The sequence below is a fragment of the Malaclemys terrapin genome, chromosome 17, assembly GCF_027887155.1.
Source record: "Malaclemys terrapin pileata isolate rMalTer1 chromosome 17, rMalTer1.hap1, whole genome shotgun sequence".
Classification (NCBI taxonomy): domain Eukaryota; kingdom Metazoa; phylum Chordata; order Testudines; family Emydidae; genus Malaclemys; species Malaclemys terrapin.
Window position 1 is genome coordinate 18696780 of NC_071521.1, and position 15627 is coordinate 18712406.

The following is a 15627-nucleotide window of genomic DNA, read 5'->3' on the forward strand; positions in this document are numbered from 1 at the left end:
CCTAACACTGCTCCACCTCCGTGAGAGTAACATGCGTGTGTAAAAATGTGCGTCTGTCAATCTGCAGGGAACAACTAAAGATTCGATCAATTTCTTGCAGCATTCAACCTGGCTAATGAAATTTTGCTGCACATTGGACTCCAAGAATTGTAACCTTAGTACAATTAGGCAAATTCACAAACAGCTCCTTTAAAAAATGAGCATCTGCAGGGGAACACAACCAAAGAGAGGATCAATTTCTTATGGCATTCAATCCAGGCAATGCACAGATTCCAAACCCAGAAGGGACCATTGTGATCATCCAGTCAGAGAACTGCCCCAAAATAATCCCTAGAGCAGATCTCTTAGGCTACATCTACACTACAGGGGGGGTCGATTTAAGATACGCAAATTCAGCTACGTGAATAACGTAGATGAATTCGACCTATCGCAGCCGACTTACCCCGCTGTAGGGACGGCGGCAAAATCGACCTCTGCGGCTTCCCGTCGATGGCGCTTACTCCCACCTCCGCTGGTGGAGTAAGAGCGTCGATTCGGGGATCGATTGTCGCGTCCCGACGAGACGCAATAATTCGATCCCCGAGAGGTCGATTTCTACCCGCCGATTCAGGCGGGTAGTGTAGACCCAGCCTTAGAAAAACATCCAGTCTTGATTTAAAACTAGTCAGTGATGGAAAATCCACCACAACCCTTGGTACATTGTTCAAATGGTTAATTACTTTCACTGTTATCAGTTTGTGCCTTATTTGCAGTCTGAATTTGTCTGGCTTCAACTTCCAGCCATTGGTTCAGGCAATCTTGCTCCATATGAAATCCCACCAATGGCATCTTGGACTCCTCATATTGAAAAGGCAAATTTCGTAATAACGACTCTTCCCTCGCGAGATCATTAGAATGAGCAATGCTTTCGGGGTGCTGCTCTCCCATTCATCATGCACACTGCACACACCATCTGTGGAGCTGTACGTTTTTTGCTAAGTTTTTATTTTAATTCAAGGACTTTGCTTCATACAAAATGTAATTGTAGAAACAACTGCAGAATTCAAAGTTTGGCTGATAAATATTACTCAGGCAGCAAACTAGGCAATCACAGAACCTTTTTTTTTTTTTTTTGTAAAGTTCCAGTTGTGTTGCATGGTTGGAACGTTTATCATTTTTAACACTGTTTTTTAAATATAAAGTTTTGCAACAAACCCCCAATTTATATCAAATATAATTAAAAATTAACAACTGATGAATACATTGTATCAAAAAAGTACGAAGATAAACATTTTCCATGCACATACTTTATATATATATATGTATATATTTTACATGCAAACATTACTTATTCAAAGTACAGCCACTACGAGACTGGTTCTGGATGCAGAAAACTGGTTGGTGCAATTCAAGTTTGGCAACTCACTATGAGAATTCTGGGAAATATTATGTGTGTGTTTAAGAGACAGCGCACAGGCTGTAAAAAATATGCAAACGGGGTTATGAACAACTGTGGTCAGGCTCTTCGGTCATTGTCATTTGGAGAAACCCCCCGAGAGAAGAGTGGGAAGTCATCAACAAGGTTCTTCTTTGTGGTCTATACTATATAAGAATTTAAATGATCCAATGCCATCTATTTCTGTGAGATTCCAGCCATCTTATTTATATGAGATTGTGGCTTTTAATATCTAAAATGATGTAGGAAGGGGAAAGGCAGGGGTGGAGGAAAAGACAAAATAAATTAATACAGAGAGAACATTTCCTTTCACTTTCCAATGTGGGTACAATGGTTGCATGCACTATCACCCATACTGGTTTTTTTCCTCCTTTACTTCTTGGAGTAAAACAGTAATGTTTTCTTTAAAATTTCAAAGAAAGTGTTTGTGCCTTCATACAAGGAAAATGTATAAAACATTTGGTCACAATCATGCTGAAGCCTGAAACAGGAAAATCCAGCAGGTAAAGCTACAGAATGGATGAAGGTCTTTTTGTTTGTTTTGTTTTGATTTGTTTCCTTAAGTGTCATCTTGTTGCATAGCCCTACAATTAAAAATTACATCCGTTATCCATAATGTACCTCTCGGCTAAAGCACTTCCTTTCCTCAAAGTGCACAGATATATAGAGATATAATAGAGATGAGTTGGTTATCTTTTAGCAGAATCCAGGGATGAGATTGGCCAAAGCTCCTAAAACAAAACAAGGTTCAATTTTTCTCAACATAAAGGTTAGAGGAGATGTAGACGACCACACGACACCTGTCCCGCTCCCCTTCGGAGACTTTGCCAATAGTGGCAGATGCCTTCCGAGCCATTTTCTGAAACGTGTGATACCCCTGCTAACCTAGCTACAAAACGAAACTGGGCCCAAACTTGCTCCTCCCAAGTACCCGCTCATTCTACAGTCTTAGTGTCCCATGGCTTGGTCACTATCTCAGGCCTACTCCTTGCCAACGTTCTGACCAACGCCTCTTTTGTTGTTTGGCCTTGCTGGGTTTTTCTTCTCCTCCATTCTCCTCCCTGACTCTTCTCCCAAAGCGCCATGCCAAACCCCTGGCCGCGGCATGTCCAACAGTGGCCACACAGCAGTTCTTCCAGCCCATCAATGGAAGGTCTGCCAATCTTTTTCTTTAACCCTTTCCCCCCCTTCTTGTCATTGTCTTCTCCCCAGACTCCAAACGCAGAAATCCGCACTCACGCACAAAAAGGAAATGATCCAACATAAAAATACAGAAATCTCATCCCTGAGAGTCGGATTTTTTTTTTTCAACAGGCAATAATAACAAGGCTCTCTCCAACTGCCCTCGACACGAACTACGCACCATGAAACGTTGCCAGAGCTTTCACAACCAAGTTAAGACTAGACATGCAATGTGAAAGTCTCTCTTTTTTTTTCTCCTGTAAAAGCATTGCTGCCGATGCTGTACTTCTACCTGCATTTCTCCTGCAGGATCCTAAATTCTATTCAACGAGAAAAGGCCGATTTTGTTTGCCCTGATCATTCTCCTCCCGGCTCCTCAACAAAATTATTTAAAAAATATTTTTACCCTCCCCTTTGAAGTTTCCAACCTGGCTACTTGAAAACACTGTTCAGAACACATACACGTGGCATTGTATGCACAGTTGATATCTGAGACAAATAGATCTTACAGGCTCTTCCTCTCCCTCCCCCCCCCACTTTCTCAAGTTCTGCTGCGTTGAAGCAAGAGGGAGCATCATCGCTGTGAGAGATTTCAAAGGCTAGGCACTTAGTAGTGAACAACTGGAGCATTCAATAGAAACAGTGGGACCTGGAATGACAATTGGACTAATTCTCTACATAAAGTTTTTTGTTTGTTTGTTTGTTTTTTCTTTTTTACTGTACAATTTACAAAAATGCACACAATGAAAAGTTAAAGTTCTATCTAATAGCTTGATATAAAACCAATTCCTTTTCTCCTTTCCACCACCCGCTTTTTTTTCCCTTTTCTTTTTTTTTTCTTTTTTTTTGTTTTTTTGTTGCTAAATCAAGCTTATATTGTAAACAAGACAAAACATTGAGGGCATGTTGCAGTTGACAGGAGATGGGGGGACAGAAACAAAAGTCCCAGCAGCAAGGAAACCGTCCTTACAAAGTAGCTTTATCGGGTGTCAGTGTGAAGGACTCGACGTGGACAAAGAGAAGAAAAGAAATCCCCAGAGCAGCGTGTCGAAGCAGAGAGTCACGGAGTCACGGCGACACAGTGCTTTATCAGCTTGAAGGTTTGTTACTGGCTCCATTGAAAACGATTGCTGTTGTTGAACACTGAGTCAAAGGACAGTCCCCCGTTCTGATTTGGGTTTCTCCTTTCCCAGTGCGTTAGGCAGATCTCTTTCTCTTAATGTTTGAATGAGATAAAATACAGGTTCGATTGTGTACAAGAGTGTCAATTTCCAAACCCGACACCCGCTCTGACCGGAAAACTAAAACAAAAACAAACAACCACCCAACAAAAACTACGGATCGACCGTCCTTTTTCTGCTGTCAAAGTTCAGACCTTCCCACAGCTCTGTGCATACATTGCAGATTTGGCATCTGGTATATGTCATTTAACTAGACAAGGCAGTAGGCAGGTGAGAGAGAGAGAGCGAGAAAGCACTCCCTCCACAATAATGATCTTTATTTATTTATTTATTTTGTCTAGTGCAAAAGGAGGGGAAAAAAAGAAGAAAGAAAGGAAAGACAGAGGCTGAACGAGCGTCTCAGATGGCGTCGGGTTTGGAGCAGTTCTCGCCAGCGGCTGTTTCTTCCCCCCCATGACCCCGGTCACCATGTGTGTCTGAGCACACAGCCATCCAGATGATAAAACTCATCGATTCCAAACGCGTACACCGGCAAGGGCTTTGCCTTTATGCTAGCACCAGTCGTCCTCATCGGCTTCGTGGTAATAGCTACGGGTTCTGGCGCATGTCCCAGGGCCCGTGCTGAGGCCCAACGTGTAGTGGTAGCCGTTGGGAACCCTGCGGATTTGGTGAGACTGGGAAGTCAAGGACGAGACGTAAGAAGTCCTTGAGGACCTTCCTGAATTGGTGGCGACAGCCTCCTCGAAGGTGAGCGTGTCCTCGGGCACGACACGGTACGGGCTGTCACTGTCGTCGCGGTATCCAAGGTAGGGGTCGGAACCAATGCGAGCCACCGGGGAGCGTGAGTGGCTCTGAGAGTCCCCATGCAGTAACGCATTATGCTCAGACAAACCTCGGCTCAGGCGCCCCGGGGAGAAAGCGGGCAGGCTGGTTTGGAAACTGGTGAAGTGCACGGGTGAGGAGTTGGCGGTCTTGTAAGTGATGCTGGGGCGGGGGGTCAGCGGAGTCTGCGGGAGCTGCCTCCGCCCGCGGCACGGGGTGCTAGCACCAGATGTCGACAGCAAGGGGCTCCCATTAACTGAACCACTACCCTACATGAAAATTGGAACACAGCAAATCAAAAATAAAAAAGGAAACACCAGACAGACACAAAGGCACGCGGGTAAAAAACAGAAGGACAAGCGACAGGAGGGAGAGACAAATCACAAGAGGAGAGAAAAAACGAAAAAGAGAGAGTTTAGACAAGCACAGTCAGGGGAAGGAGGTTATAGAGAAGCAATTAAAACAGAGATGTAAAGAGCTGGAAAAGTGCCGTGAGCGATAAATCAGAACAGAAACAATCAGAGCGTTAGTAGGACGCAAACCAGCAGACGGCTCCAACAGAAAGGGACACTGCCCAGAGAAAAGGCATACACACCAACCATATTCTTTCCCAGCTCCTTACCTGAGAGACCCAATGGAGCCAGTAGGAAAATGTTTATTATTTTACACAAAACAAATTGGAAAAAAAAACCCTACACTCTTTCATATTTTTTTTTTTAACATTTTGCAGTCTTTTTCAGGTTTTTGACACCCGAACATTGTCCATTTTTTGATTTTTTGTTGAAAACTGAAAATATTTTGGATTTTTGGTAATGCAATGAAAATTTCTGTTGAATTAAAAAAGCCATTTTTCATCACCCCCCCCCCCAAAAAGATGAAAATGTTTTGAGCAGCTTGACTCTAAACCACTTGGGATCATTAAAGAGAACTCTTAAAAATCTGTTTACTTGTCACTATTTATGCTGTGCGTTTCCTTTTTGGGGTCTCAAGCTGGATGGCAGGGTAGACAGGTCAGTTTCACACTGTTGGTGGAATTGTGTTCTTATAGACTGTGAGTCACTTTGTAGAAATCAGCAGAGTTACGCTGGTGTAAAATTGGTGGAAGCAAGAGGAGAATCAGGCCCTTGTGTTGGTGTTTGTTTGCGGTGTCACATGGAAGAATATGAATTTTCTGAAGTATGTTTACAAACATTTATTTCTTGTTTGGTTGAAACGACCTGACAGCGCCCTTTAAATATATGAGCTTCATCAGGTCATTCCAGTTCTTATTCTGCCATATACGTTTTTTCCATTACGTTTTTGTAGGTGGATTGAGTGGTAGTGGAAGATAGCAGCCTTCGTCTTATTTATAGCGAAGTTACCATGGACACTAAAGGGGAAGGGATGCAGATCAGGATAAGTAAAGAACACATCAGAGATCTTCTGACCAATTTTAATGAATTCAGATCAGCAGGGCCTGATGCTCTTCACCCCAGGGTGCTGAAGGAATTAGCTTGAAGAAATCTCAGAGCCACCCACTGGCAAAAATATTTACAAACTCTTGGATGACAGGAGAGGTCCTGGAAGACTGGAAAAGGGCTAACATAGTGCCCGTCTTTAAAAAGGGGGGAAAGGAGGAGCAGGGGAACTATAGACCAGTCGGCCTGACTTTGATACCTGGAAAGCACTAGAGCAATGTATAAAACCTTCGATTTGCCAATACCTGGAGGATGGAGGGGTGATCACTAGCAGCCAACGTGGATTTCCTAAGAACAAATCATGCCAAACCAGCTTGATTTCCTTCTTTGACAGGGTAACTGATTTGGTGGATAGGGGAATGCAGTGGACATAATATACCTGGATTTCAGCAAGGCTTTTGACACAGTCCCACGTGACATTCTGATAAGTAAGCTGGAGAAATGCGGGCTTGGCGAAACTACCATTAAGTGGATACATCATTGGTTAAACAACCACAAACAAAAAGTAACTGTTAATGGAATGATGTCAGATTGGAGGGAGGTCTCAAGTGGGGTTCCATAGGGATTTGTTCTGGGCCGGGTGTTGTTTAACATCTTTGTTAATTATCTGGATGTAGGAATAGAGAGTGTACTGATCAAATGTGCAGATGACACAAAGCTGGGGAGGGCTGCCAACACTTTGGAGGATAGAGCTAAAATTCAGAGGGATCTTGATAAATTGGAGAACGGGGCTACAGAATTCAACAAAGACAAATGTAAGGTGTTACACTTAGGGAAGAAAACCCAAATGCACAAATACAGAATGGGGGATAGCACTGCTGAGAAGAATCTGGGAGTTGTGGTGGATCACAACCTCAACATGAGTCAGCAATGCGATGCTGTTGCAAAAGAAGCAAATGCAATTTTAGGTTGCATTAATGGAGGCACAGCATGCAAGTCACAGGAGGTGATAGTATCACTCTACTCGCACTGGTTAGGCCTCAGCGGGAGTACAGTATCCAGTCTGGGTCACTAATGTATAGAAAGGATGTGGACAAACTGGAAAGGATCCAGAGGCGAGCGACAAAGATGATCTAGGGATGGAATGCAAGTCATATAAACAAAGGCTAAGGAACTGGGTATGTTTAGTTTGGAAAAGAGGAGATTAAGAGGGGACATGATAGCGGTCCTCAAATACTTGAAAGGCTGCCATAAAAACAATAGAGAAAAGTTGTTCTCTCTTGCCACAGAGGGCAGGGGAGGCAGAATGGTTCCTGAGATGCCAAATTACAGTCATCACCACCACCTTCACCAGGCAGCGGTGGCTTCTGGGTCCCAGTCTGCTGGAGCTGGCAGACATCAGGACAAATACTGTGTGCTGCTCAAGTGACACAGAGACAGTCCCTTCAAACTAGCAGACTTAGGCAAACAGAGAATGTGCTGTTCATTCCACTAATGCTGGGGGGAGGGGGGGGAAATAGGAGTTAGCTAATTTATTTATTTATTTTGAAGCAGGGAGGGCCAGAAATCAGATACTTTTTGAGGTGTATAGGCAAAATGCTTCCCAGGCCTGGCAAAATCTGCTAAGCCAGGCATGGCTCCTGGTTAAAGGTGGTATCCCCAAGGGAAGGGAAGAGCTAACAAATAGAAGACGACGACAACCCTTGAGTGTTAATAGGCAGGTTACAACAATGCAGAAACCAGCCCAACCGAGCTTCGCACAGGCCCCTCATCGGGGCAAACATCCTCAGCTCATTAGGGTGGAAACTCTACACTGACTGCACTGTTTCTTTTAAAAAAATCCATGTGTTCCAGCGTGACCAAAGGGACATATTAACAGGTCCGTGTGAGTCAACTGACATGCATCACTTGGGGGGCCTTTTTAATGCTATCCTGTATGGAGAACATACATAGACACTGGAATGACATTCTTCGTCCGTCCTTCCTGAATCAACTCAGGCATTTGTTTTTAAAGAGACACACGGGGCAAAGTAAAACTCAACAGAGTAGTGAGAACAGGGTGATGAGGTGTCATTGGAGCTCCAACACTGAATGATTATTAACTTCAGGGAATCTTTTTGTTTATAATTAAAATGTGCATTGCATTTAATGCTCTAGTATATACACATAGAAGAGGAGAGGTCCAGCAACCCCACTAACAATAACAGAAGTAATCATCTTCTTCCCTTCTCTCAAGGAGGAACAGCAGGATCAGAAAGAAAATTCATCTGCAGCGCAGCTGAGTATGAAATAGGATACATTTAAGGCTAGTGGTAGCTGGAGATAGAAAAGACTTGATTGATCACTGAATCCATCCCTGTGCCTGGGCAGGGCCTGAATGTGTCAGACACCAAACAGATATCTCCCATGGCATGACTAGCTGTAGCACCCCGGTCACTGAGGTTTCTACAGCACAGAGAAGGCTGTTGGCTTAACTGGAATCAAGCAACTTGTTACTTGGGAGGGGTAGGGGTGGTGGTGGAAGGGGGATTACTGCCACTTGGTGGCAATTGCTAGCTAATGAGGTAATTGGCTTAGCAAAGGGGAGGATCCATATTTGGGAGGAACAGGATGTAAAGGGGAAGGAGTTCAGAGGGTGTGCTGTGCACCTATGCTACGTCCTGCCGCATTGGGAAACTGAGGATTAAAGGAACATAGGTAAAAAAGAAACAGACTGTGGATGGTGGTGACTCAGAGACCACGAAAACAGGCTGGGTAGCACTGCACTCCCGGGGGAGCCTGAGGAGCTCCCTGTGACACTTGGTCTTAGCCAATAGACCAAGAAGTGGATGATTTTACAGAGTGTATTCTATACCTTAAGTACGCCAGTGTGTGTTGCAAAGCAATGCGTTGGGGACTAATGAGGCATTAAGCATTCAGTTACCGTCCACACCCAGACTCCGAGACTATAACCTGTTTTGCTGCTAGGAATCATGAAAGTACAATGCACCCGGAGAGAGGAATAATGCACAGAACAAGGCGAAGAGGTGGAAAGATCTGTTATCTTGGGGGTGGCACTAGTTATTATAAAGACTCTACTTCTTTTTCAACCTTCCTTCCTTTTATCCCACGGGCTCTAACCCACACAGCAAATGCAGCCGGCTTTCCTTCCCTCGAAGCTATCCATTTATCAAGTGACGCTGCTGCGGGGATGTGTGTCTGTTCAGATGACAGTACCAGGCAGCCCTCCTGAGACGGCCTGTCAGTCACACTCAGACTGCAGCTCTAGGCAGATTTCTAAGTGTGGTCACAACTTTCTCCTCCCTAGAACTAGTGCTAGACAGTGTTTTGAGACCCACTTAGGGCTCACTCTGGAAAGGTGCTGACCACCCTCAACTTCCATCCAAGTTCTACTTTTTTCCTACATTACGTTAGCTGCTTCCCAGCTCCCGTAGAGTTGATGTGTTTGTGGGTGGATTTAGCACGGGGGTAAGGTGCCCATCCTAGCTCCTGTTTCAGAATGCTGCTGAAAATGCCCCTATTCCATGAAGTTTGCCAGCTGCAAAGACGAGACCATGCTGGAGGCCATCTTCTGCCCTCAGTCGCCCCTGCTGAAGTCAGTGGTTGCAGGAGTGTAACTGAGGGCAGGATTTAGTTCTCTGGATTCCCTCTCTCTGCACTGGACTGTACTTGCTTGTATTCTGGTGGTCTGGATTTATGTGGTTAGTACAACTCCATTTCTGTATAATGCCCACGAGTGCTCTATGCAAATTGCAGCAATAGGCGCTGGGTTAATATCTCTATCTCCTGGAGAGAAACAGCGCAAAAATCAGCAGTGCAACCTTCCATTCTGCCCTGCCAGCTTGCCTGGGCTTAGACCTCCTGGGACGATTTCCCCAGGAGAAGTAAGAAGGTAGTTCAGTCTGCAGGCCCCACTTAGTCCTTGGCCTCTCTCCTGACACTGCCAACAAGGGTGCCAACTGAGAGGGTGGATTCTGAGGTGTGGACCCCTGTTCTGTAGGAACTGGGCTGAGACCATCAATTCATTTTGCAGAAGGCCTCCAAAGAGCCATCCGATGGCAACAACCCTCAGTTACCAGCCTGGATCTGAACCAGGCTCCATCTCCTATTGCCCAGCCAGTCCCCAACCCTGATTTTTTTTTTACACCTGGGTGCACCCGTTGAAGATTTCACGCCTCCTCCCGCCTTGAATCTCCTCACCTGTCTGTGGGGGCCTGGTTCCAGCCCCCCATTGGGCGAGGTGGGCCTGCTGTGATCAGCTGATTTGGGCTGAGAACGGTCCCGGCTCCCGTAGCGGTCGCAGGAGTAGAAGCGTTGTTTTTCAGAGGAAGAGGAGGAGTGCAGCTTTCTCTCTTGGGACCTGCCTCGTTCTTGCTTCTTATCCTTGGAAGACGCCTCACCTGAATGTGCCACCAAAATAAAGTAATGGGTTGGGGCTGCAATAACCATAGAAACATTCAGCTTGGGGCCGAGCAAGTTCAAGGACTCTGGGGGTCCCATGTGGATCCTCTCAAATGGAACTGCCCCCCACCACCCCCGTAGTGTAAGCCTCCCTGCTGGGCACCATTGCTCATAGTGGGAGGAAACAGCCATAAAGGCCCCCGCTTGGGGGTATTGTCATCCATGGGGAAAGGCCTGGGGCATCATGCTCCCTCCCAAGTCCCCATCCCCTCATCCTGACACATGAAGAACGGCGGTTTGGGAGGAACAATCATCACAGTTCTGTGATGTGAACGAGAGACAACAATGTGGAAAAGCCTTTACCGGCATCCCCATCGGCCAGCTGGTTGGGTGACCTGTCCAACGACTTCTGCTTCTTGTCTCTCCGTCGATGGCAGCGATGGTGATGGTGGTGATGAGCCTGGTCCGGGGGCATGCGCTCCAGGGAATACTCGTACAGGTGCATGGCATGCGGGCGCTGCGGCGTCAGCGTGGAGATGGAGCGCTTCATGGGGCTGGTGTCTGGGATGGGCTGCAAAGCACAGGGAGGGAAAGGGGAGCGGGTGAGGGAGGGCAGAGATCACACTGCAGTTAATTGGGTGTCTTCCAGAATGGGAGAGTTTTGCAGGGCTGGGGTTGGGGAAAAGACAGAAAAGGTTAATCAAACAGAACGGGAAGGGACAGAAGTGGTTGCACAATGAAACATTTAGTGCTGAATGTGTGGAACGAATGTAGTCGGTGATACCTGAATTGGGCTTTATTGTGAATTTTGTGACAACACAATTACTGTAGCCATAGAGGAATGCACACATCAGCCACAATACACAGTGTTCGTGTGAGTCATCAAGAAGGACTACGTAGGATCACAGGGCAGGCATGGCATCTAAATGTTTCGCAAAGATAATACGCCAACGTTTGTTTCACCCAGTGCAATTCCAGAAACTGCACTATTCTCAGTGCAATACCAAATTAAATAAGCAGGCGCACGCTACTGTACATCAGACAAAAAGCAAGAAAATCAGTAATAATGATGTGTAAGTGGGGCAGAAGACAGGCCATGTTGTCCAGTGGCTGTAGCGAAGGACTGGGATTAAAAGAAGGTGTTACTTCAGGCCTGGGCTAAGCCACTTGCTCTGTATGAGTTCAAATATGTGAGTTGGCCTCCTTAAGAACATAAGAATGGCTATTCTGGGTAGACTAATGGTCCATCTAGCCCAGTATCCTGTTTTCCGACAGTGGCCGGTGACAGATTCTTCAGAGGGAATGAATGGAACAGGGCAATTATCCAGTGATCCATCCCCTGTCGCCCCTTCCCAGCTCCTGGCAGGCAGAGATTTAGGGACACGCAGAGCACGGGGTTGCATCCCTGACCATCTTGGCCACTGATGAACCTATCCTCCATAAACTTCACTCCTTCTTTTTTGAACCAAGTTATACTTTTGGCCTCCACAACATCCCCTAGCAACAACTTCCACAGGTTGACTGCGTCTTGTGTGACAAAGTACTTTTTTATGTTTGTTTTAAACCTGTTGCCTATTAATTTCATTGGGTCGCCCCTGGTTCTTGTATTATGTAGACAGGTAACTAACACCTCCTCTATCATATCCCGCCTTCCCTGGGAAATAAACTGCAATGAAAAATTAAAACTAGGGAGCCAAATTCTCCTCTCTGTAAGACTGGTGCAAGCCCACTGATTTTCCATGGGGTCACATCACTTTAATGGAGGAGACTTTGGCTCAGGACTTTCATTTAGTGGTGCATTTTTTTTCCTTTCGAGTAGGAGAGAAAGAAACAGTCCTTTTTCTCCGCCTCCAATGTCTTCTTCACTCCATGGGACCAGCTGCCTGTTGGAAACATCATATGCTATGGATACGGCTAAGATTTTTTCACAGTTATTTTTAGTGAAAGTCACTAACAGGTCACTGGCAATGACAAAAATTCACAGAGTTCGTGACTTGTCCGTTACTTTACTACAAATAACCGGGGGCAGGGCTAGGTAGGGGGGAGGAATGGAGTCCCACGGGGGGGACTGAGAGGCCGAGCCCCTGCGACGGTGGGGGGCACAGCCCTGACTCCAGTGCCGCAGTGGGGGGCACAGCCACAGGGGGCACACAGCCCCTACCTCAGAGCTGGCCCAGCTGCATGACAGGGGAGTGCAGCCCCCACTGCAGCCCCCAGCAAGCCCCAGCCATGGGGGGGGGACGGGGGGACACACAGCCCTGGGAAGCTGTAAGGAGGGCGCGTGGCCCCAGCTGCAGCCCCTGGCAAAAGCTACGGAGCTGGGGCACATGCCCCGGCTGCAGCACCGCCAAGCCTGGGACGCCACAGGGCTGGAGCGCGCGGCCCCCGCCAAGCCTGGGACGCCGTGGGGCTGGAGTGCGCGGCCCCCGCCAAGCCTGGGACGCCGTGGGGCTGGAGCTGCAGGGTCCTGGTTCCAGCCAGCCCCAGTTGCAGGGCAGGGACGCACAGGCCTGCCTTCTCCTCCTGAAGCCCTAGAAGTCACGGATGTCCAGTAAAGTCACGGCATTCGTGACTGCTGTGACCTCCGTGACTAAATCGTAGTGTTAGCTATGGATCACATTGTTGCTGTGGGAAAGGCAGCTTCTCTCCTCACACCTGCTGGGGGTCTTGCAAATCCATTGGGGCTCCCCCTGCCGCTTTTCAAGATTTTGTAACCACCCCTCTTCTGTCTGGGGAAGGCTAGAGGGGATTCCCTGCAGACATTAGCCAGTGCCAATCCTTAACTGGCTACAAGCCTTCCAGTTCCTCTCTTCACCACATTCCCAGCTTGCGAACAAATGACAAGAACTTTGCATCAAATACAGGCTTCCTGCAGGCAATGTTGAGCCTTGTCCCTAGGCCAATGCCAGACCTGGTCTCTGTGACCTCCCCCTTTACAATCCCAGCATTAAGAATACGCTTTCCAAGTGTCTCACCAGTCCAATATGAGGTTGTCAATAGACAATGGAGACTTCATGACACTCTCCTCCCCCTACCACCATATCCCCAGCCCTGCCTTTCTAAGAACAGCAGCTCCCCGCTCCAGAACATTTCACCTGTTGCCAAGGTGCTGCGGGAGAAAAGGCAGATCCATCATGATGCAGGTTCAGAGCCACAACGTGGCTGAAGGGGAGACCGGTGAGAAGAGGACCACTCTGTCTGCTGGGAGGGCCTCACGAGACAGACTTCTTGGTTTCGTGGAGAACCAAAGTGGAAATCCTGTTGAAACTCTAATGGAACTTGAGCCCTTAGCACCGTGGTAGGACATGTGCAGAGTAGTGCCATGGGGCAGGTGCTGGGGTCACTGAGAGGAGTACCCATGTGCTTTGAGTTTTGGTCTCTCTCCACATTGCCATGGTCTTTGCTTGCACTGAGCAGGGGGTTGGACTAGATGACCTCCTGAGGTCCTTTCCAACCTGATATTCTATGATCCTGACTGCTACTAGCTCAGCTCGAGACCTGTCTCCTGCTCAGCGACCACTGACATAGCTCCATAAATGACAAGAATCTGTTTTTCTTTTCTTTCACTTTGCTTGTCTCCGGTTATTCTGTGGCCCTGCTTTATGGACGTGTCAGCCACACTCTAGAGGTTCTGCTGTGTCTACTCATTAAGCAAAAGGAACTTGGTAGAGAAGAGACTTCTACCCATAACAGTCTCAAGTCTCATGGACTCAGGATTTCTCTCAGTCCCTTTGGTCATATGCATGACAGAATGCTCCCTCCTCCTGTGTGTGCCTAAAATGACAGCTCTAGCAAAGCATTAACGTTGTTCTTTTTAACCTTTCTATCTACTCCATTGTGGGGTTGTTCTGGTTGTTGTTTTTTTAACTGGTGGTGCCACTTCGTTAGCATACTCTGGAGTTTGAGTATCTGCTGCCCCCAGATATTTGCACATTATTAGGCTAGCTGGTATGCAATTATTTTTAATGTAAAGACACCCTTCATTTCCTAGTGGGGAGTGTCAGTGATGGGGTTTCTTATCTCACATGCCAGGGAGCAGAATTTTTAACCCCTGCATTCTTTCTTCCCAGCAACTCAGCCAAACCGGGATCCTTCCCATCAGGCCTCCCAGGTGGAATGTTGTTGCTGGAAGCAGGGCTCTCACAGACACATAAGCACTGGGAAGGCACAGACTGAGCACCGGGGATTAAGATATGGCCAAGAGGACTCTCTCCAGGGTGCGGCGATGCTGCAGCTATCGAGGAGCAGGGCAGTTGTGACTGCAACCTTTGACCAGGAGTATTCTGAATCACTGTAAAGGGACAGGAATTGGTTGGACGGCTGTCACTCTCGCTGCCCCGTTGGGAAGATGGCTCTGGTGAGTGGTGTAGGTTTGGAGTGGTGAGTAGTAGATGAGACGCGCAGTGGGGAAAGTAACTGAAATACTTTCCTGGTGGATTGTATTTTCTAAATGGACAACCTACCCTAAATACTCAATGACCGAGGGACAATCTTCACCCATTGCTGCATTTGCTTTCCACAACCAACTCTCTGTATAACTCTTCATGAGTGATGGACCTGAATACTTAGAGGCTAATATCTAAACTGTATCCTTAAATTTGTTCACCTAAATTTGGGTTATTGCTGATTGTGCACTCTATTTACCTTATGACTTTAAAAACAAACTTTGTATTTGTGGATAATCAAAGCACTATACCCAGATGTACAGACACTCCTTTCTTAACCTGTGCACTATGTACTTTTTTAACATTAACTTTAATAAAAAAATTTAAGTAAGGAGAAAGAGAAAGAAGGCAAAGAGGATCTCCGAACAGGGGACTGGCAGGTTATTCAGCCCATATAGACAAAATGCTGGATAAAGGACAGCACCGCTTGAGCGCCCCCTCCTGGAACTCACAAGTGGGCTTTCCCCACTCTGGAGCTGTCCATTTTGTAGGACCTTCCCGAGATGTACCTGTCTTAATCAGAGAGCTCTGTATTTAAGTCACCAATAGAGCGAACAACTGGCCACAGTATAATTCATGCCTTATTTGTTTCCTTTTCCATTGCTTGCTTTGTACCTTCTTCCACGCTGACCCCTGTGCATGGAATGACCGCCCAATGTCAGGTCCCCACACTTATTATTCAGAGCCAGGAGATTTCTTTTTTGAGGGGCTGAGGGTAAGGTAACAACACTGCAGATTTGACATGCTGAGATCTGGGAAATGAC

General features: G+C 46.8%; 1 protein-coding gene across 1 annotated transcript in view; it reads right to left on the bottom strand.

Moving 5' to 3' along the window:
• Positions 1-955: 955 nt before the first annotated feature.
• CACNA1B (calcium voltage-gated channel subunit alpha1 B) overlaps positions 956-15627 on the bottom strand; it is a 508111-nt gene continuing 493439 nt past the window's right edge. The window contains exons 44-46 of the mRNA XM_054007857.1: positions 10782-10989; positions 10218-10417; positions 956-4889 (exon numbers count right to left, since the gene is read on the bottom strand). Of these exons, the coding sequence (XP_053863832.1) occupies positions 4350-4889; positions 10218-10417; positions 10782-10989 (948 nt within the window). The 3' untranslated portion in view covers positions 956-4349. The remainder of the gene's footprint in view (positions 4890-10217; positions 10418-10781; positions 10990-15627) is intronic.